Source organism: Ceratotherium simum, chromosome 18 (assembly GCF_057802395.1).
Source record: "Ceratotherium simum simum isolate JZ-2026a chromosome 18, ASM5780239v1, whole genome shotgun sequence".
NCBI lineage: Eukaryota > Metazoa > Chordata > Mammalia > Perissodactyla > Rhinocerotidae > Ceratotherium > Ceratotherium simum.
Genome location: NC_141917.1, coordinates 13,631,984 through 13,655,244, shown reverse-complemented (window position 1 = coordinate 13,655,244; position 23,261 = coordinate 13,631,984). Strand labels below are relative to the sequence as shown.

At 39.5% G+C, this 23,261-nt stretch overlaps 1 protein-coding gene across 4 annotated transcripts in view; it reads right to left on the bottom strand.

Annotated features, from left to right (window-relative positions):
- FBXL7 (F-box and leucine rich repeat protein 7) overlaps positions 1-23,261 on the bottom strand; it is a 399,891-nt gene that overhangs the window by 4,430 nt on the left and 372,200 nt on the right. For 3 of the 4 annotated variants that reach the window (XM_087443154.1, XM_004422686.3, XM_087443151.1), the window contains exon 3: positions 6,400-7,011. In XM_087443154.1, coding sequence (XP_087299280.1) covers positions 6,400-6,997 — 598 coding nt within the window. In that variant the 5' untranslated portion in view covers positions 6,998-7,011. Of the gene's footprint in view, positions 1-6,399; positions 7,012-7,630; positions 7,810-23,261 lie in introns of those variants that run through there. The other variant, XM_087443152.1, reaches the window with a different exon arrangement.

Below are 23,261 nucleotides of genomic sequence, written 5' to 3'. Positions count from 1 at the left end.
CAGTGGACAGGGCTCCCCCAGATGGTCCCCAGGGTCCGCCCCCACTTTCTTAAGTCTCTGAGCAAATGTCTGTTTATTAGACAATTCCTCCCTAATTGCCCTGTATGAACTAGTAGTATCCCCTGCCTGACTCTCATTTACATTCAACACTCTTTATCTCTCTGTGGCATTATATATTGATTTGTTCACTTATGTATTTGCTGTCCTCATTCTGGAATGTAAGCTCCTGAGAAAATGGACTCTGGGCTGTTCACTGCTGTATCCCTCACACCTGCTTCAACAGCTGGAGCTCACTAAGTATCTGTTGAATGAATGAATGAATGATTTATAGAGAGAATAGAGTCTTCCATGAGAAGATGAGATAGGATAATCCAGCTTCGAACATTTAAATGTCCTCAGGGTTCTGACCTTGGCTGAAGTATATCTACAAAAGTATATCTATTTTATAGTTAACTATAATGCCTTTTATTTATGTTGAATTATGAAGTTTATAAAGTGCTTTTAGAAACATTTTCTTACCTGATTCTTAAAACAATCCATTTTACAGACAAGGAAATTAATGCTTAAGAAACTATCTTTAGATACCTCTCTAAACATTGTTTCTAGTCCCTCTTCCCCTAAGAATATGTGTGTATAAATTTTATATATATATACACTATATACTATATATATGAAACACTCATTGTATATTTCAGTTTACTATATAAAATATGTATATTTTTAGTATAGAAATATAAATAAATAATAAATATGCATAGTCAATATATATTATATAAATAAATGTATATGTATATATATTTCACTCCACTTCATGGACTGTATAGTTTTCATTTTCCCCGTGCTCTTCCCGAATCCCTCTGGCAGTTCAAAAGCCAGGTGCCTCACTGTGGGCACCTCTGTGCCTTGGCAGCTCACACAATATCCAAGGCTTCCGAGCTGCCACATGATAGTGCTAAAGGGACTTTCCTCCTGCCTTCTGGCAGGCTGCCCAGGAAACTCTTATAAAATTCAGGTCCTGGGAATAAGGAGGTTCAAAAGCCACGTGCTATCGAGTCAAAGAATTTCAGGAAGGAGTAAAGTATACAGTCCAACGCTGGAGAACAAGATGCGACTCGTCAGAGGCTGCCCACACTGCTCCAGTGGGCTCTACAGTCTTGTGGAAGGTGGCTTGTACCCCTCAACTTTAGCTTTGAAATCTTCCTTTGTTTTGAGTTTCTTCTTTTAGGCTGACTGTAATCCTGCTTATACTGAATTCATATGTGCATGGTGGTGGTTGCCCATCGGTGATGCCTGTGAAGGCACTTTGATTTTCAAGATCACATGACAACCTTTGTTCCTAAACTCTTAGTTCCAGTTTCCTATTTTTTTTAATATCTGGCACAATCTGATGCATCCCAGGAAGGATGCTACATTTGGTCCAGAGAAATATAAAGCTTTATTTTTGAAACTGTTTCAAATTTAATGAAATACTAGTTTAGCTCAGTTTCAGTAAAGAGATGATTTTGATATGCTTGTATTATTTTAGATCAATAATTTTTAATTTTAGCTTTAATTCTTACAGATTTGGAAAGTTTGGGTTGAAAAGAAAATAAACTGGTTCATGGCTCAGTAGGTAATATCTGTGGCTAGTTCATGCATTCATACATTGCAGACACGGAGACAACCTTAGAAATCATCCAATTTAACCTTCATTTTTCTAAAGATGAGGTATCTCTGGCTCAGTAAGATTATGTGATTTGTACAGGCAGACTAGGGAAAAGTTTCTTAACTTCTGATCCAAAGCTTCAATGATAGGAGGGATGGTAAGAAATGACAAGGATGTAGCATGTAATCGATGAATTGCACAAGAGATTTACAGTAGATGTGTCAGCATGAAGTGAATATTTAGACACTAGGGACTCAGAGGTCGTTTTTTAATGTTTTTTTTGTGTGTGTGAGGAAGATTAGCCCTGAGCTAACATCCCTGCCTATCCTCCTCTTTTTTTTTTTTTTTTTTTTGCTGAGAAAGACTGGCCCTGGGCTAACATCCGTGCCCATCTTCCTCCACTTTATATGGGACGCCGCCACAGCATGGCCTGACAAGTGGTGTGTTCGTGCGTGCCCGGGATCTGAACCTGGGCTGCCAGCAGCGGAGCGTGCGCACTTAACCACTATGCCATGGGGCCAGCCCTGGCACTCAGAGGTCTTGGGAGTGGTGATGTCTATAAGGGGATTCTTAAAAGAGAGAAACAATTTGGATACATAGATATGGTGCTCAGGTAGTAAGGTGACAGCATAAGCAAATTCAAGAGACAAGAAAGTGTGGGGTAAGTCCATGGGGGAGTGAGGAGTGTCCATAGGGTGGAATGCAAGGTGTCTAAAAGGATTTAATGGAAACTAAGACAGGAATGGTCTATGTGGATCAGATCATAGAGGGCTGCCTTGACCTTCAGGGTAAGGAATATGGATATTACTCGACAGGGAATGGACAATAGGGTTGAACATGTCTGTGGGGTTTCTTCAATGAATTCCAGATTGTGTTCAGTTTTCAGAAGTATGCTCTTCATTACCACTTCTTCTCATTATTGGGGTAAAATCTCTACCTTCTCTGGGATGTAACAAGACCAAGTCAACAAAGACCAACAATTGACTTCTAAGCACGTAAATAATAATGACTATCCAAAAATGATGACAGCTATGATTTATTACATACTTCTGCTTACTGCATAGTCTTTAGCAGAGCATACACGTGAGGACTTAGCGTGTATTAACTCATTTAATCCTCCCAACCATCCCATTTTTACTAATGAGGAAATTTTATCAGTGCATTACTGCTTCCTAAGTTCTTGTCTAGAGTATTAACCAATGACAACTTTATTTGAAACTTTTAGAGGTTATGATGACTATTTAGGGCTTTGACACTTCTCTGGTCACTTAACTACAATATCATAAAGTGCAAAGATAAAATATGCCTCATTTTTGCCTTTATAAAGCTCATAATGAATTGAGAGAAAGGAATCTGGAAATATGCGTATAGTCAATTGGAAAACTCAGTAATGCTCTACCTGCCTGTACTCAAAAGGCAGACATGCAGGTGGAAACACTTAGCTCACTGGGGGTCAGGAAGGAAAGGCTTTCCTTAGGTGATGCTTGGACTGAGGCTTGAGCAATGAGAAGTTGGTAAGAAGGTTGTTGAGGAAGGGCAGGGGGCAGAGGAGGGAACGGCATTCAAGCCAGAGAGATGCCCACACATCATAGTATGCACAGACATGAAAATGCAGATGGTTCCACAGAAGGGAACATTGAGGGTACGTGGGAAAGAGGTGAGATTTGAATCTAGAAAGAGCAGCTCATGGAGGGCCTTATATGCTCTGCTGAGAAACTTGAATTTTTCCTGTAGGTTGTGGGGAACAATTGGAGATTTTATGCAGGAAAATGAATGGTTAGACTCATAGTTTGAAAAAATCCTTCTGGAGGGTGGGTTGATGGACTGAAATGGATGTAAGGAGAATGGTTAGTGAAGAATGCATCCAGGCAGGCAGGTAGAGGAGAGGAGATGGACTCAAGGTACTGAGGAAGTAGAATCATCTGGATAGGATTTTACCAGTTGGATATAAAGGATTAGGAAGAGAAGTAAGGAGGACTCCCAGGTCTCCAGTTGTAGAGGACCCTTTTGAAGCAATTTCATTTGCGATAATTTCAACATTTTATACTTTGAAAAGTAGTTAGTTTCAATATATTCTATTGATGTTTAAAGATATTATTAATCGTGATGGTTAATTTTATGTGTCAACTTTACTAGATGATGAGGTGCCAAGATATCTGGCTAAACATTATTTCTGGATGTGCCTGAGTGAACGTGTTTCTGGAAAAGGTTAACATTTGAATCAATGGATTCAATAAAACAGACTGCTCTCCCCAGTGTTGATGGGCCTTATTCAATCCATCGAGGGCCTGAATAGAACAAAAGGTGGAGGAATGGAGAATTTTCTCTCTCTCCTTGACTGTTTGAGCTAACACATGCCTTTGGACTGAGACACCATCAGCACCACTGATTCTCAAGCCTTCGGACTCAGACTGAACTGAGCCTACAGACAGCAGATTGTGGAAGTTCTCAGCCTCCATAATTGTGCGAGCCAATTCCTCTTAATAAATCTCTTTGTATATATATATATATACTGTTGGTTCTTCTCTGGAGAACCCTGAGTAAACATTAATAAAAGGTAATTTGTGATAATGAAAAAATACTGCAGCTAGTTACAGTAACTTTCGACGACTTGAAAAGATAGCTTTCAAGGTGGGCATGCTAGGGATGGGAGACAGTCTCACATCCTCAGGGGAATTCAGCCCTAGACCAGCAGTGAGTCTTCCAAAGTCAAATTTGCTGTCATTGAGAAGTAAATGAGCTGGCCACTATCAGAGGCCAGCTATGAAGACTAAGAACAATGCATAGGTGAAATCACCTCTAGCAGCCCACTGACCTCTCCCTGTGTCACCAGAATTTCCAGATTCCCTCAGAACTGGAGGACATCATTCAGAGGTGGTGATACAATCCATCCTTGTGGCTTGTAGGGTCTTTCAAGTTCATCCACCTGAAAATCGCCCTATCCCCGCCCATCTACAATATCTAGAATTCTGTGCTTTTATCATGGTGGGTTACAGATTCCCTTGTGTACACAGTCTCTATATACACAGATCACAGGGAGTCATTGGAAGACATATGAGGAAGCTACAGAGTTATATTAGGACCAGCAAATTAGTCAAGTTATTATAGAGGAAGGGCATCAAGGCTTTCATAATGATTAGTCAAAGGGGCCAAGCAGGATCTGCTCAGTCAGGCTAGAAGCCCAAGAATTTCTATTCTCAAACAGCCAACATAGTTTCTGCATTTCTGAATTTCAAAAGAACTCCAAAAGAGAGGGCACAATTACTTGCAGCCTCAATTAAGGGTGCATGGGGAGCCCTTTAACAAAGATGGGGATGCCAATAAATCATTTTCTAATCTGAGAAAAGAAAAGAAAATGAGGTGCTTATAAAAGAGGCCCACAATGCTCAGAATCTTAGAATGTCAAAGAATCCAATCCTTTGCCTTTCTTTTTTTCCTAAACTGAAGAGGAAACACATCTAGAGAAAGCTATGAATTGTCCCAAATCACAAAGTTTTGAAACTCGTTTCCACCACATCACAATGTTTTCTCTTTCCAGAATTCCTTGGAGGAAAAAATGTAAGAAAACTTCTTGGTTTCCTGCTTCTTGATGCCAACGGCTGCTTATGACTAGCTGAACATACGGTTACTATGGTTTTGTCTCGAAGCCAGCCGAAGGAGGGGAGCAAGAAGCTGCTTTCCAGCCAGGGAAAGAATCTGCGAAAAATAATTGACTGTCACGTGAAATATTTTCAGATGTTAGCTTTTGAAAGAGAGAGCAAGCTGAGAGAGCTGGCTTTTACCGCAAATTTTGTTGGAGAGTATCATTTACCTCAGATGCTTGTAAATCCCAAATTCTGTTTATCACCAGTCACAGTGGTTTTTACTCCTCGACCCCTCCCCAACAACCCCTGAGGCTGCGGCTCATGCTGTTCATTTCTTTAACTCCCTGATGCATCTTACACATTTCAGCCTCTCAAATGTTCATCCTTTGACTGGGCAGCGGATGAGATAAAGAAAGACTGTTAGTCCAGCTGGATTCACGTCTGGCGCCAAAGTGTGAGTCTGGGTTTTAATTCTTCCTGCCTGAGAGAGGTTTTCAAGCAAAGCAGCCATGCTGGGATTTCCTTCAATTTTTAAAACAACTAAAGGCTCTACTCAATGGGCCTTACCCTTGCACCGTGTAATTGAGAATTTTGCTTAACAAGAGACACAAAATCAACCCAGGGGTGAGGAGAGTGGGGGTGAAATATAAGCAGACACTTGGCCATGATGAATTTTCCCCAGTGTCTGCAAAATGGCAAGCCATCACGATCACGGCCCACAGCACAGGGTCAGCTTAGACACAGCTCTGAGGTTCTATGGAACGATAACCAAGGGATGTCAGGGCGGTTTCTAAACTACCTGTGTCTGAGTGAGATATTTGGTTCCTATTGCTCTGTGATTAGAGATTTGGTTCCCATTATCTATGGTTGCTCTGAAATCACTGGGAGAGTTATGGGGGAGGAAAGACATTTAACAGTCATGCTAACTTGAACTGCCAGACAAAAGATGCCTCTAAGAAGTTGACACTATTTGATGAAAGAAATACCTCTGCCCTCCAGAGTCATGATTAGACAGAGACAGTTTCTCTAGAAGAGTCAGCCTTCCTCCCATCCACTATCCATCTTTAGTAGCTATCAAGAAGGGGACCTTCTGGAGGCGGCAATGTCATCTACTGCTTTGGGGTGGTACACTGGGAAGGTCCCACTGATGGGAAGTGAGTTGCCATTTACCTGACACATCCAGGTGCTCCAGGTTTGGGCAGAGGGACACCACGTCAAAGACGGCCTCGTTGGAGATATTGTAACAGCCCGAGACTTCCAGTCGCCTCAGTTCTGGGCAGCACTGGGCAATGGTGTAAAGCCCTCGGTCCGTGAGCCGCCTGCAGCCACTGACAGTTACGGTTTCCAGCATGAGACAGACGTTGGGCGTGTCCTGACAGAGTCTGCGGGTCAGCACCTTGAGGGCGCGGTCCACGTTGATGGTCTCGCCCGTCAGGCGGATAGTCCTCCAGAGCCGCGGGTCCCAGGCCAGGTTGTACCAGCGGCGGCACACGCGGGCGCAGCGGCACAGCTGGTTGGTGGGCAGGAAGGAGAAGATCTGGACCATGGAGTGATCCGGGAGCCGCTCTATGCTGGCCTGCTCCTTCTGGGGTCTGGCAGCGAGCCGGATGAGCGGGTGGGTGAGGCGGGTCGGGGGCGGGGAGTGGACCATGGCCACCGTCTCCCCGGTGATGGAGGACGAGGAGGTGGACGAGCCCCTTCCATTCTGAAATCCAGGCAGGTTCGGAGGACATATCAAGGCAGGGCTGGGCGTGCTCAGTGTGCGCATGCTCAAGTCGGAGTCTGGCAAAGGACAGAGAGCAAAGGGTTAATGATGGCTGTAACAGAGTCCGGGGCGGGAAGGAGGCAATCGCGGGAGGACAGGATGACACTTATTGTACTGATACCCAACCTGCTGAATCCATCACCAGAAGCAGAAGGTCATGCAAGTTTCACCCACTCCAGAAAGGGGTTCATCCTCCACCATCTACACCAGGGGTGGGCAAACTTTTCTGTAAAAGTGCAGATATGAAATATTTGAGGCGCTGGAGGCCATAAGGGCTCTGTCTTTATTGCAATTACTCAACCCTATCATTGTACTGCAAAAGATGCCATAAATAATATGTAAACAAACAGGCGTGGCTGTTTCCATAAAACTTGTTTTATAAAAACAGACCAGCTGGATTTGGCCCCAGGGCCATAGTCTGCTGACCTCTGATCTACATTAATGGTGATTATGTAAAAGGCACCAATTCAAAGTTTCATTATTTCTATTCTGGGAAGAAACCTCATATAGTATTGTAAACTGATTTACTTTTCTAATTATATTTTGGTTGGGAGGGATTATGTTTCATTTACAAATGAGGGGAATGGGTTTCAGAAGAGAGGAAGACTGGACAACATTTGCTATCTTTGCCCTCACCTGCCCCTTCGTGTCCAGTCCGCCATCTTTTGATAATGGTACCCCAAACTCTGGGGTCTGGGGAGCCACCCGCTTCCTCTGTTAGCCAGGCACTTCAGATGGTATTTCCAGCCCTTGAATAACTGTGCAATATTTATTTTTCCTTCTTATTAACAACTCCTCCCTATGCATTTGAATAACGTGAGTCATGTTCAGTCCTTGGAACTAGAATGATGAGGACATGAGTTGTTTTTAAGTTTATGAGGGATTAGGAACTCTTCAGAATATCACTTTAAGGAATCTGCTCATTTCCTGACCCCCCACCTTGATATATATGTATGAGAAAGAATTTATTTTCTTTCTGTATAAATATATTTACATATTACATATTTTACATATATAGATGGATAGATTTATTTAGGAAGACATTTATTCTCTCTCTTTCTAAATATGTTTATATATTTTACACACATATATACATATATATTTGTGTATATATAGAGAGAGAAAGAGAGACACACAGATAGATAGACAAAGAGAGATAGAGACAAAAAGTGTTTATCTCCAAAATAAAAATTTCTTCATCTGTGAAATAAGTGAGTTGGGCTAGAGGATTTCTAATTCATTCCCAGCTCTAAATATAGCTCTAAAGGCTTAAACAAAAATTCTATCCTTGTGTGCTTTTCCACATTTCATACCTTGGGAATTTTCAAACACTCGTCTTTTCAAAGAACTTCCAGCAATAACATATGACACAAGAACTCTGACACTGACACCTCTGCTGAGTGTCTATTTATAGTTTTCTTACCCATATACTTTTTCTACTGCTATAATTTTTTCTTTTAATTTATGTCTTTATAAGCTAACACTGGAAATGTCCTTCACACGTGCATGACTTTGTTCCTGGAGCATCTTTGAATTATTGTCTGCCCCCACCCTCTTGTCTGCCTCTTGAAATACAAACACGTTTTGTGACTAAGTGCAAATGTCACTTCCTCTGAGGATATGTTTCGAGTGTCTTTGAGATATAATTAATACCTTACCTTTGGAAATCCCTACTCTTTGTTATACAGGCATTTGTGAATTTATCTTTCCCTAATATGCTTGATTGTATTATTTTTCTCAATTTTGCATCCTCCCTATATCCCCATATCCTTTGTCATGTGAACTTGAAGTTGCTCCTAGGCAGAGTATATTTCCTCAGTCTAGTGATGTTGGGCTTGGCCATCTGACTTGCTTTGGCCAGTGAACATTAGGGAGTGTGATGTGCCCAAAGCCATTTGTGTGGTTGGGCTTGCCCACTTGTGCTTCTATCATTACCATGAGAAGAACACGCCTGCGTAGTCCACTGATCTTAGGATGATGAGAGGCCCATGGAGCAGACAGAACTGGCCCCAGTGTGCAGCTGAGAGCCAAGCTCAACCATGCCCAGTTGGGGTCAACCAATGCCCAGATGAGCCACAGATGTGTAAGCTAAAATCCTGAGTTTGGGGGTGATTTGTTACACAGCATAACTGTGGCAACAGATGATGAATATCCCATCTCTTACACTAAACACTCCTTTGAGATGAGAATTAAATCCTTTTCTTATTTGTGTCTTGGCAGCACCTGACATAGTTTATGGTACATAGTAGGTGCCCATAAATGTCTTAAATTGAATGGAAATACTTACGTGTTTAAAAATTAGTAATTTCTAGCTTGGCTTTTCTATCTTCTAACTTTTCTATCCCAGGTGGTGTACATACTACATTTTAAATCATTCATAAGAAAAGAAATATGTACTTCTCTCTTTTGTTATCAGCTAAAATAAACAGTAAATGTTTAAGGAAAATCTTAAATGTAAACCAACGATGGATTTCAAAACTGCCATCCAAGCTACAATGGTGCTAACCTTCATCATGACATGTACTCAGAGAACTGCCTCTGAAGTCAGTGTTTTTCTTAGGCAGGTGAACAACTTATTTGGGGCCAGGAGGGAAGGGCAATCTTAGGCTTTCAGTTCAGACATTTTAGCAGCTGTGAGGGCTCTGAAATATCTCTTCTGCCTGCCTTGGTTCTATTCATCTTCAAAGAGAAGACACTTAACAGTGCTCTGCGGAGACCTGCACAGCTTGAGTTAGGCTCCTGAGGAATGAAATATACTTACGGTGGGGGTGGAGGTGGAGTCCTAAAACCTACATCTCTAACTGATTCATTTTTCTTCACTCTTTCATATTCCCAGCTCTGAAGAATGGGAATGCATCCAGATTGCCTAGCACTGCTATGCATTTAGTAATGCTTTTAGTTTTTTCTTTCTTTCTTCGCCAATAATCATACCCTAGTGTTAACAGAATTCACACTCAGAAAGAGATGGCAGCCTCGAACATCTGTGAGGAAGATTCTGCCCTGGGGAGGATTCAGGAGCACAGTAACAGCTCTCTTCTCTCTCCTATCTGGAGCTTAGCAGCAGGATTCTCGGCAGTAATTCATGATAGCTCTGCATTGCTCACCGAAGTGTGGAGATCAGCAGGGGAATCTGGGAGATTTCAGCCATGAAAGCTAGATGTCTTTTGCCAGAGCATACACCGGGATTCTCTGGTCCTTCCTACTTATTCTACAGCAGGTCAAGAACCCTCAGAGAATCTTTGAAAGGACACAATTTGTCATAATTGAATAAATAGCATCTGATAATTAAAAAAAATAACAAAGAATGATGAGTAATGCTTTGGTCTGAATGTTTGTATCCCTCTCAAATTCTTATGTTGAAATCCTAACCCCCAGGGTGATGGTATTAGGAGGTGGGGCCTTGGGGAAGTGACCGGTTCATGAGAGTAGAGCCCTCAGGAATGGGATTAGTGCCTTTATAAAAAGACCCCAGGGAGCTAGCTCTCCCTTCTGCCATGTGAGGTTACAATGAGAAGACGGCAGCCTATGAGGAAGTGGGCCCCCACCAGACACCACCCCGAATCTGCCAGCGCCTTGACCTTGGACTTCTCAGCCTCCAGAACTGTGAGAAATAAATTTCTGTTGTTTATAAGCCACCCAGTCCATGGTATTTTGCTCTAGCAGCCCGAGTGGACTCAGACAAGTAACAACTAGAGATGTGTATACTTAGAAGTTGTCACAAAATATCTTTTCTTGTTATTTTCCCCAAATATATCTATATAATATTTATATAAGTATAAATATATATATATATATATATATATATAGTCTCCCCATTACACACACACACACATGAGCCCACACATATATTTTTAATTTGGAAATATTATTATGGGTAAAATATGCATGGCTTGCCACACAGTCTGCTTTACCTTTTGATACTAGGAGCCATTTACTGCCACGAGGTATGATTTAAAAAATAGAAAAAAATTTTCTATAGAACTATCAAGAGTCCCAGAATATAAATGTCTATATTTCAGGAAAATAGAGCATGGCTTCAAATTCAAAATAAGGACCATTTCCACTTCCCAGGTAGTATATTTCATTTGCACAAGAGACTACAGAAAGACCTGGTGCACTCTTTGTACATAGTTTTTTCTCCTATGTCCTTTTCAGAAGACTGACAGCTAAATGGACATTGGCAATGGCTGCTAATTTTCCTGATAGAGCTTGGAAACAAGGACTCCGATGCCCCTGGACGCACAGTTAGAGAGGAAAGGATCAAAGACAAATATTAAGATGATAGAGGAGGAAGAAAGTTGGCCCTCCTTCTGGCCTTATGACATTGCAATACAAACAGAAGCAGAAAGAAAACTGACTTTATTTGAACTTAGAGTGGATTTAGAGTATTTTGTAGGCATGAACATATTTTCATATCTGAATACCTATTCCAAGTGAATTTCTACCTATGTAATGTCTTGAGTGCAAAATCAGCCTATTTATCTTAGCAGTAAGGTGATACCCACTGGGCTAAAACACAGCTTAACAATAAGTCTGAGAGGATCTTATTGCTGATTTTAATACATTGTATGCTTTTGTACACATTTATATAAAAATTAGCCATTAGACTACATCTTTCTTTACCTTCCCCCTAGGCACATGGTGAGATGCATGGATGGTATATGGAAGAACTCTACGCTGCCAGGCATTATTTTGAGCAGGAAAAATAAGACTTGCTGAAAGTGCCAAATGCAATATACATTTCCGAAAGCTTCTATCAAGAATCAAATTCATTGATGCCCACATCCAAGTGTCCTTAAATTCTGAGAAGCCCTGGATAACTGGAAATGGCACAGAGTAGCTTGTTTAAAAGCCTTCCTTCCCTGCTGCTTGTGTGGCATCTGTATCACCAAAAGGAGCAGATACCACCCATACAGCGTTGTTGGCAAGAAACATTGCAAAGCGGTGTAGGCAAAAAGCTCTTGGTCATTTATTTGAAGAAAAGATGTCCCATGAAATATCAGGAAAAGGAATGCCTAAACTCTTAGGGCACAAATACATCTTCATAACATGAAAAATTTCCAGAACATAAAAGGCAGGTGGCTTTTTTAATTTACCAACTATTCTTTTCCCTGCAGACATTCTTTGTGCAAACTTTTTTCAAGAATAAGTACATGAGTTGATAATGGAATCTGTTAAAGGTAGTCTTAATGAGTTACTTCATGGTAGAATGGATGGGTGAATGGAGGGATGGACAGGCAGACAAAGCTATAAGAGGAAAAATGATAAAACCTGCAAAAAGGACATGTCTGGTTAATTTTAAGTATAAGAATTGGAAAAGAGGTTGTCAATTATGAATATGTAAGACTCTAAGAAAGATAGAGATGAACACGTGTAAGTGTCATGAAAGCAGAATGGGAGAATTTAATGGAGAAATGAGCACGTATTTTTGCAAATAGGATGTGTATTGTGTAGCCTAACTGTCTTTTAATGATATTGGGAAGCTGGATATATCAAAAAAATTGACATATAACAAAAAACACACAGCACTGATGTCTGCAGGAAGATATACAGAATGGACTGCAAGGAATACACAGGGATAGAAATTGGGTATTAAAATTCAGAAGGTTGGGCTGCTACAGATTCTTGGATTACAGATTTATAGGCAGAAAAGAAAGTGACGATTCGTTCATTCATTGGATAATTTAACACACATTATTACCGTTGCCTGAGTGCCCAGTGGGGTCTAGGAAGGGAGGATTTTTTGCGTTTGACTAGATTATAAAGCAGATGTTCCTCGCCCATCTCCTTTCTGTCCCACAGCCCATTAAAGTACCTTAACAGCAAAGACTCTGACCTCTCCAATTTCTTGTGTCCTTCAGGGAGAGAGAAAAATGACTCAATGTTGAGAATGCATCCACAACACACAAAACCCAGGATGGTAAATAATAGAAAAGTTTGTCTAAGCCTGGGAAAAAAGTCAATTTACAGAAGTCCAAGGTGAAGACAATGAATATAGAATCTCCCAGTAGTGGAAAACATTTGAATTAAACAATATTTTTGGTAAACTTTTGGATTTTCTCAAAATGAGTGTAATCTTTGATATAATGGAGATGCCAAGTCAAATATAATTATACTTTTTTTATATTGATATTTTCATCTGTTGACTAAGAGACAGTGGATTCTTTAAAGTTTAAGAACTTGTGGCTCCATTAATAATTTAAAACATTTCCAAGTATGTAATTTATGTGAAAACAATATGTGTTATGTTCTTAAGTTACTTTAAAAATGTAAAGAATACCAAAAAGTATAGCTGTCTTTTTCTGGGGAAAAAAACTTTATAAACTTTTTTTCTCATGGTTTCAAAAGTCCTGAAAATTTTACATCTTTAGTAATTACAGTACAGTATCAAAAGTATTCAAGGCATCTCATACACACATGCTTATTAAACACATTTTCTTCTAACTAGATAGCTGCCTATTTTGTGCAAGTTTTTATTTTCAAACCACTGCTGTTTACCGTCTAGGAAGTCATATTTACATTACATTGGCCTTTCAAAGTCAAAATTTACAAAGTTCCTCTGCATTTTCCCCCTCTGCTTACCAAAACTTTTGTGCAAGATGCTTTCCATTATAAGTTGTCTTTCTACTCAAGAACTCTTGCCATAAAAAGCAAGGTTTCTTTTCTTAGCTTAAACTCAAGCTTAAAAAAATAGATCTAGTGAAAAAAAAATATAATGTGAGGGATCTTTTTTCTTCTTGTTTTGTTTCAAAATATTTTCTTTTAAAGTGGTTCACATCATATATACACCCTAGAACTTATTTAAGGTATTGGTTGCTATAAAGTGGAAATTTATATGGACAAGGTTAATCTTGCATTTTACCTGGAGGGAGTTACCTTTAGGACTCAAGGGTTCTTGCTGGGAACGTCATCCAGAAGGTGGCACCCCAGCTTCAGATTTAGGCTAAGACTTCTGTCCAAGAACAACAAATTTGCTTTGTCCATCACTGGGACCAGTCCCATAAAGGTAGAGCCACGGTGACTGATCCCTGAAATCTTTTTTTTTTTTAAAGATTTTATTTATTCAGTTTTTCCCCCCCAAAGCCCCAGTAGATAGTTGTATGTCATAGGTTCACATCCTTCTAGTTGCTGTACATGGGACTCGGCCTCACGTTGGACGGAGAAGTGGTGCCTCCGGGCGCTCCCGGGATCCGAACCCGGGTCGCCAGCATCAGAGCGCGCACACTTAACCGCTAAGCCACGGAGCCGGCCCTGATCCCTGAAATCTTGACGAGGACAGTGAGGCTTGTCTCATATCAGAGTATATGGTCTCGTCCAATGGCTGGCCCCATATTTATGCCTGAACACCAGTTCCCCAGTGTTGTCCAGTTTTTGACTCTGAACTGAACTGCGCATGGATTCTGTCTTGCCCTTTATTTCTCCTAAAAGGGAACAGTCACACTGCTAAGGAAGCTTTTAAGCTACATCGTTCTAAAACCCATAAATATAAGCAACGAAACATACAGAATGGCATCTTTGGAATCTATAGTACAGTTTGATTTTGCCTGCAACGTGAGTATCTAGAAAGGATCTTTTAGAAAATTTATGCCCAAGGAAATATCAGAAAGTATATGAGTCCTAGATTATAACTCACCAGCCTCCTTATGGTTTTATTTTGTGTTGAAATGATGACTTTTTCTTACTTTCCTTTTTCTTATCTGTAAAGTGGCAAAGGGTGATGACCTTATACTATGTATTCTTTAGTGGAAAGTAGGATGTTTCATCCCTGAGAAAGAGTACCACTGCTATTAGATGTTATCCTTTTCAAAAGGTGAGGGGATATTCTCCTTATAGTAGAGCATGTTTTGAGAATCTCTTGAAATATTTGTTAATATTTCTTTTTAATGAAAAGAAAGCAGGCCTCAGATTCCAAGTCTTTAACAGGCAGCAGTATTTAGCTAGCATTTAATAACATTTTTATTGTTTTGTTTTTTATTGTTCATTATAATTTATTTTTATTTAAAAAATCATTGTCTATTTGCGACAAGTGATAATGGTCTTTCAAGTAAGGTAATGTTGTAATATTTGGTTTTTAAACAATAATTTGTTTACTTTAAAAAATATTAAGTGAATAGTAGTACAGGTGGTGAGTAGATGTGGCAAAAATCATGATGGCATTTGTAAATGTCTGAAGTTTAGGAAATGTTGTAAAGCTGGAAAGAGCATTGAAGACAGATGAACTTGGAGTCCTGTCTCTGCTCTACTAGGTGCAACTTACATCATCTGAGGCAAGTTGCTGAAACTTCACAAGCCACAAGCCTCCTCTTTTGTAAACTGGAACTATTTCCACCCACTTTACAGAGCAGTTTGGTGGAGTCTATAAAAACTGATATTGTTATCAGTGGAGGCATTTGACAAAAATTATACAACTTTTACTGAGGACTTCACGGGGAAGAAATTCTGGACCATCCCATTATAGGGCCATGTTTTTAGTGGCATATTATTCTGGATTCCCTGGTATAATCCCATCTTTATAAATTCCTTTTTGTTGCCTCCATAAACCTTTGAAATGTCTTTTATGTCTGTGGGGGGTGAGGGAGGGAGAATAAAAATAAAAATCCGTAGTCAGAGCACATGTACTTTGCTCTTGGTGAACAAAATATGGCCCTTGCATTTATTGTCAAAAGAATATTGTAATTGTGAAAGCCTTTTCTCATTGGTTATTTAATAAAATTTATTTCTCTATGACATGGTGGTCTGCTGTCTCCTTGAATTCCTCCTAGGGCTTTTGCAACACCATTCCCTCCTCTGCTTTTCCTTTCTTCTTCTCAGGTGCTGTTTGCTCACCCCCTTCTGTGGGCACCACTTATATATTGGTTTTCCCCAAGGGTGTCATCCTTAACTCTTCTGTGTTAGCATCTGGCCTCCCCTTGGGTGGGCTCATGCACTCACGTGGCTTCAGCAACGCCTATACAATTAATGACTCCCAAAACTCAATTTCCAGTCCACACCATGCTCTCTCTGAGTGTCTCTCTCAAACATTAAACACATGTATCCAAATACCTGCTAGACCAGTGCTGCCTGATATGGTAGCCACTAGCCACGTGTGGCTATTGGAAATTAAATTTATTAAAATTAAACTAAAAATTCAGCTCCTCTGGTGCACATTTCAGGAGCTCACTAGCCACATGTGGCCAGTGGCTATTGTACTGACCAGCACAGGAATAGAACAATTCCATCACTGTAGAGAGTTCTTCTGGACAATGCTATCTATACTAGCCCTTTCCCTACAAAGTGTATTTGATGTATCTAAAACACAATAAGTACAAGGCTGAATGCATCAATATCCTTTACGAAATAATCTTCTTCCTTTATATTCTGTATTGCTGTTATTGTTACCTCTCGTCAAGTCTGCCTCCTAAGCTAGAAACCTAGGAATCAACTTGAATCCTACCTATATCTAATCAGTTGCCAAGTCCTTCACTTTGATTAGTTTACGGAGCTAACATTCCCCTCCCTTCTCTGTCTTCATTGCTACCACCCAACTTCAAGTTTTCATCATCTCTATCTCCCCTTAACAACTCCTTAATTGAGATTCTTGACTCTGATCATCCTTCCAATCCTCCACCATTCTAATTTGGCTCTGTCCTGCATTTAGAATTAACTTCCTAATATGTGGTCCAATTCCCCTGCAACAAAACCTTGAATGGCTCATTCCTTTTATTGTGGATTGAACTGTGTCCTCCACAAAGACATGTTTAAGTCCTAACCTGTGGTACTTGTGAATGTGACCTTATTTGGAAATAGAGTCTTTGAAGATGCAGTCAAGTTAAGATGAGGTCATACTCGATTAGGATGGTCCCTAATCCAATATGACTGGTGTCCTTATAAGAAAAGAAAACAGAGACACAGAGAGAGAACACACAGAAACACACAGACACAGAGGTAAGATGGCAGCTTAAAGATGAAGGCAGAGATTGGTGTTATGCTGCCATAAACCAAGGAACATCTGGGGCTACCAGGAGCTGAAAGAGGCAAGGAAGGATCCTCCTCTATGTCCCTGCCAACACCTTGATTTTGGACTTCCAGTCTCTAGAACTGTGAGACAATAAATTCTGTTGTTTTAAGCCACCTGGTTTGTGGTACTTTGTAATGGCAGCCCCCAGAAACCAATACACTTCTTTTGATGCTTTTTTATTGAATGCTTCCAATGTGCCAGGCATTATACAAGGCACTACCCAGGGCATAAAGTCCAGTTTTTTAGTGTGTAGGAGACCCTTCCCCAAAATTCACATCTCGGAGCACATGCTCATGTTATTTTCCCAGTCCAGAGGGTCTTTTCCCCCAGACTAACTGGTAGATTCCCAGTCAATGCTCAAGCCCCAAGACGATGTCAGCTTCTCTGTCAAGCCTTTCCAGATCCACCCAGGCTAAACTATTTAGCTACTTTTGGAGTTTCCATTGAATTCAAACATATCTGTATCATAGCCCTTTTCACATAGTGTCTCTCTGCTCACTAGACCATGAGCACCTGGGGGCCAGGAGCTATCTTGTTCATTTCTAACTCAGTCCAAAGTCTCATCTGAGTTCGGCCACCAAGAAACTGTTCAACTAATGCACCAAAGGGAATATTCTTTGCTTGGTCCTACAACAAATCCCTTTCAGTTTCCTTTTGGTTGCAATTAAAAATATTTATAGGAACTACTTGGAGGAACCAGATGTTTCAGATTGAAGAAGTTGGAACATCTCTGTGCTTTATCAACATTTCATTTTTAGGTCTTTTTTCTTCACCCTTCCACTTAATCTAGGCTGGGGAAGTACACACACTTAGTTTAATAGTGTTAATCTACTCAGGAGATATTTAAAAGGACACATTGGCACACATAAAAACAATCTCTTGCACACATCACCTAAAGTATCTCAGAGCCCAGTTCTTAGTTCTTTTTTTCATGACACCTGCTATTGTAGATTACTCACATCACTGCTCACTCCTAATAACAATGAAACATGAAAACTCACAATAAGTAAAAAAGAATAACACTTTTACATTGGCCCAGAATTTTAAGATGTATTCTGTTTAAGTTTAGTTACCTAAAATGGAATAGGAACTTTATTTTCCAGAACTGATTCACACATCAATTGCAATAATCAGAACTGGCTTTTACTTGACAGTGCAGGAGAGACAGTAACATTTATTTGCTGTCCTCAAGAGAGCTCATGGGTAACTTTGCAAAGCTTGGGAAATGAGCCAGCCCTTTTCTTGACAAGAGAAGACACACATAGATTTTCATGAAAAGGCTTGCAATCCATAATTTTCAACCTCCAAGTTGCATTTTATATGGCAGCCTTAATTGTTTTCTGTCTTCAATTGTCACATAATACTTTTGCCTTTTTCCCCCATGAACAGTTATGAAATTCCAACGTTTGCATCTTTCAAAGTGCAATATATGGCACAGTATTGAATTTAGATTCTAGTAAAGAGAAACTTACAAATTTTCAGTTCACAGCAGACAGTAGGCCCCACAGGGAGCAGCAGTCTACTTCACAAATTTAATTTCCACAATTATATCCAGTAGAATTGTAGAATATCCAGTAAACTCATGAACATGTAAAAGATCAATAATTAATTAGAATGCTTCCAAAGAAAATCCTTGAATTTCCTGAGCCATTTGAAAATATGATCCCTGTTGTTTAAATTCGTGACAACAATTTCTTTTAATGTCAAAATATGTATAAACCATTTATTATACACAAGACACTGTTCTAAGTACTGTATAAATATTGACTCATAAACACAAAATCCCTATTATCTTTTTTAAATGCTTGGGAAAACCAAAGATCAAATGATGCGGAGAAACATTTTCTTCTCTCTATATTATCAAATAGAAAAGGGAACAATTAAAGGACTTAGTACATTTAAATATTGTTTTATGTACCTGCTGAGGATCTCTTTGCAGCCTAGTGGGTGGATGGATACCTTAAGCTGACCTGAGATATATTTTGCACGGGGAGTTTTCTGGGACTACCACAGTCTAAGTTCATAATCTCTTCTTGAGAGACCGCAGGGCCACCCTACAGGGTGGGGCTTTTCCAAGGAATAGACTCAATCCTCAGTAGCACTGAGACCGGCTTTTCAGTGGGCTCCGGGGTTTGGGGGGTGGGACTTTACATGGCTCACATGGCCCCAGTTCTGGACTATCTTATTTTTCAAAACTTACATCATACTTTTCTTAAAAAGCCCTCATTTTAAACAGAAATTCATAATAATCTTTTGGAAATTCAGCTGCAAAGTAGAATTCAGGCAAACTGAAATATTTCTGGAAAATCCTTCCACACCAACTGCATAATATTTCTCTATAGAATTAGGATCTGTCATCAACTTTCCAATTCACCCGTATCCCAACCCGTCCATAATTTCTGGGTCATATTTCTCTTTAGGAAGACATCTAGAAGTTTACATTTATTGGATATATCTCTTAACAGCACTTGGATCAAGATTGAAAAAATAAATCTGAAAGTAAGTTCCTAATTATAATGCTTGGCATTAATCAGTGTTTAAAGCTCCCACTGAATCCCAAGATCATTCCAAAAAAATCCTTGAGGTGGAGGTTGGGAACCGGGAGGGGAGGAAGTATACATTTGATACGTTGGAGATGATCTCTATTTAAGATTGCTTTTCTGGATAATCTGTGCTTTTAGTTCCCTTTTAATCAAAATTTGAGACTTAGTCATAAAGCAAACAAAATGGTAGATTCTGGTTCATCATTTATATAGATATTTCATATACTAGGATGTTTCACATTGAGTAGGTTACAGTTCTAGTACCCTCTAGGAAGCTAGGGTCTGATCTTGTAACATAGGTCAGGGTGGGAGTGGGGGCACATGAGTGGACTGGGAGGTAATTCAGGATTCATCCCCTCCATCCTGCCCTCTGTATTCTTCTCTTGCTTTGCCCAACCCATATTGAGATATCCACACTGTTCTAATAGGTGGACCACTTTGCTTACCTTCATAAGTTTAGATATGAACTTAAAATATTTTATTTTTACCAGCAAATGTTAACACTCTAACATTAAATCTTGAGTTTTCCTCAAGATTTTTTGTAGTTGTTAGATTTGTTTATTTGGTTTTAAAATATCTCTCTATTATATGTGTAAAAGCAAAGATTACCCAAGATGACAAAAACAGATTCATTCTTTGTGGCACCAAACAGAGGTTGACCAGATAGAAGCTCTGAGGTAGGAATTGGTTTAGTTCATTCAATATAAACTGTCTTAAAAGAAATTCCTTATTCTGGGCCAGATTATTTGCAGGCTGGCCTCCAAGCCATAAATCAGTCCTTTTTGGTTAAGAAGAAAATTAAATCTCTTAAAATGGTTCAAAGGGAAAATAAGATGAAAATGACACCTTAATTTTAGATTTTAAAGAGAAATTTCAATCTTTTATTATTTTGGAATTAATTTTAGGTTATTGTGAACAACAACAAAGCAAGATTTATAGCTAAAAGATTGCTTCATGGACTGGGCAAATAGAAAGATGATTAAAACACCATTTTTCAAAACGGTCAATTTGGCTCTTTTGGCCATGTTGAGAGCCTTGTGAAATAACAGAGCTGAACATCCAGTGATTGACTATTGTTATGCTTAAGTATAGCACAGAATAGCAAAAGCCACAAAGATATGGTCAGATATTTGTACTTCTAACATTCCTCTTTGGTCAGTAATGTTAACTAAAGGTCACACTTTTTTTCATTATTGAAAAATAACCCACACAAATACAGTCAAATGGTTACAAAAGAGCGGTTTTGTTTTCTTAGGGAAAAATTTAGGAATATTTCGACTAAGATTAATGTGCAAGATATTGTATGTGTAGTTATTAATATCACTCTTTCTTTTTTGTATCTTATACTCCTGAAAACAATTTTGAGCTTTGACCAGAGCTGTCCTTTATCCCTGGAAATAGTTTTTCTTCTTATGATTTGAATTGTGTAAAGACCAGAATAAAATTAGAAGCAACCAATCACACCCATAATCTACCTAATACTTAATCATAGCAAGGAATCTGTTTTAGCCACAAAATCCACAAAGGGTTTATAATTACCGCTCTTTAGAGTTTGGCATTGCTATATAATCAAAATAAGGAACAAAGAACATTGTGTATTCACATTGGGGAATGAGTTTTGTGTGTTTTCATTGTGAATGAGTATACACAATGTTAGAAAAGGGTCTGTTGCAATTTGCATTTGACTATCAGATAACCTAGTATGAACAAATTTGGCTCAAATCTTAGAAATATATCAAAACACAGGAATCCATCTTTAAATTAGAGTAGCCAAGAAAAACAATGCCTGATAAAAATTAAAATTATAAACACAATCAAAAGCTGTATCTATGAAGATTTCAAGATACTAATGTATCGTATCTTGAAATGTACCAGCTACCACAGCACGAACTAAGGGTGCTGTTTTCCACAATGTCGACTTAAACTTAGGTCCCTAAAATAACCATTATTTCTCCAATTCTTCCTGTCTCTTCCCATAGGCTGTAAAAATGTACTCTCCAAAAGTAACATAAGGAGAAAGCCGATATCCACAATTCCAATCCCTAGACTGTGAAAGGCAGAAGATACAAGTATATATTCTACTGCCCCTGTGCTGGACTTGTTTGAATGAATTAGTGGCACTCTGACCTCTAATCTGTTTTTAAAACTTTGAATTAGATGAGAAATAGAAAAAAAAACACTAAGGCAGTTGCTACATTGCAAAATTTTATAATTTCCTTTAAAGGAGATGCCACAAAAAAATCTATTAATGTTTCTGTCTTTCTAAACCAAGAACTAAAATCATGTTTTAAAAAAAGTCAAATGTCTGAATAAATTCTGGGTTCTCCTATCTCCTCGCTATTTTTGCATGAAGGAAGGAAGAATTATTGCTAGTCAGAAAGAGTCTGTTTTCATGTGGGTATAGAGGCCAGAGGCCATGAAAAGATAAAACCCTATCAACCAAGAAGGCGTTGGTCTTTCTGGAGGGAAGTGTGCCAAAATATTGAAGGATGAAGAAAGCCTTAATCAGATTTCGTGGTGTTTACATCTAAACCCCCTCCTCCCAACTCCTGTATTTAATAATCTGTAGCCAGTACTGGAAAGAGGGCATGGTGGGGGGTGGGCATCAGAGAACAGCCTCCAAGTAGGCATCACTTGTCAGAATCCTTTAACTGAAGAGTTTAGAGTCAGATCTTTGAAGAAACATTTCCTTTCCTAGATGGGTCCCATTTTCCACTCCTTTACTTCTGAAATGTTATATGTGGAGTTTAATCCTTTAAAATGGCCTCTACTCCTCAATGTATTCATTTGGGTTGCCTGACTTCAACCTGCTGGATTTTCTGCAGGTGGCTCTCAGTGGTAATAAGAGCGGTGATTGCTGTGTCTTTCTCTCCCAGCAATTTGCTGAAATGCTCTTGAGTCTGGACATTCGGCAAGCAGGTCACTAGTCAATCCTGTCGGGCTTGCTCTGCTCTGATCGCCTTGACCTACTACTTGAAACCTTCATCATCAACATTATCACGACTTTGTTAAGAGGCTATATCATGCTCACCTAGAGATCAGAGGGGCAAGATACTGAACTGACCCCAAAGGATTGACAATGACTACACGGTAGTGGATTTCCGAGGACAGCTTCATGACTTCTCTCAGTTTTAGGGGACTTGGTGAAAGAACCGTATTGCATTGCTGGTCTCCTGAACTGTACCAAGCCAGACTGAAACCTACTTGGGGGCTCTAAAAAGGAAGCCAGCAAATTCTCCCCTAAAGAGTAAACTCTCTACTCAAACATGGGCAAATTTTGAATACCAATATCACAAATTAAGCCTCACTTTGGGATTATAAGAGCAGATGGAAGTATATCTCATGTGGAAAGCTGGGTTGGACCAATTTACTCAAGTCATCTGAATACTCCCTTCTTTTAATCAAAGCATTGAATTCTTCGTTTTATATTACTCAGTTGTCTTCAGTCAACATAATGGCAGCAAATGGCAAAAATGTGCTGGCTCAAAACATTAGACCATTGAGATAATAATAATTGTGTAAACATGGATACAATATTGGGCACTTTGTGCTGTGAGGACATTAAGAGCTCTGGGATGTCGCATGTTGGGGCATCTGTGCCTTCTAAGGAAAACAAACTGATAACTCCACAACTTGAAACATCCTGTTCCATCCCAAATATTAAACATGTGCTGTAAGGGGGGAAAAAGCACAGCCATGTGGAAGCAAGACGACCAATATAAAACTG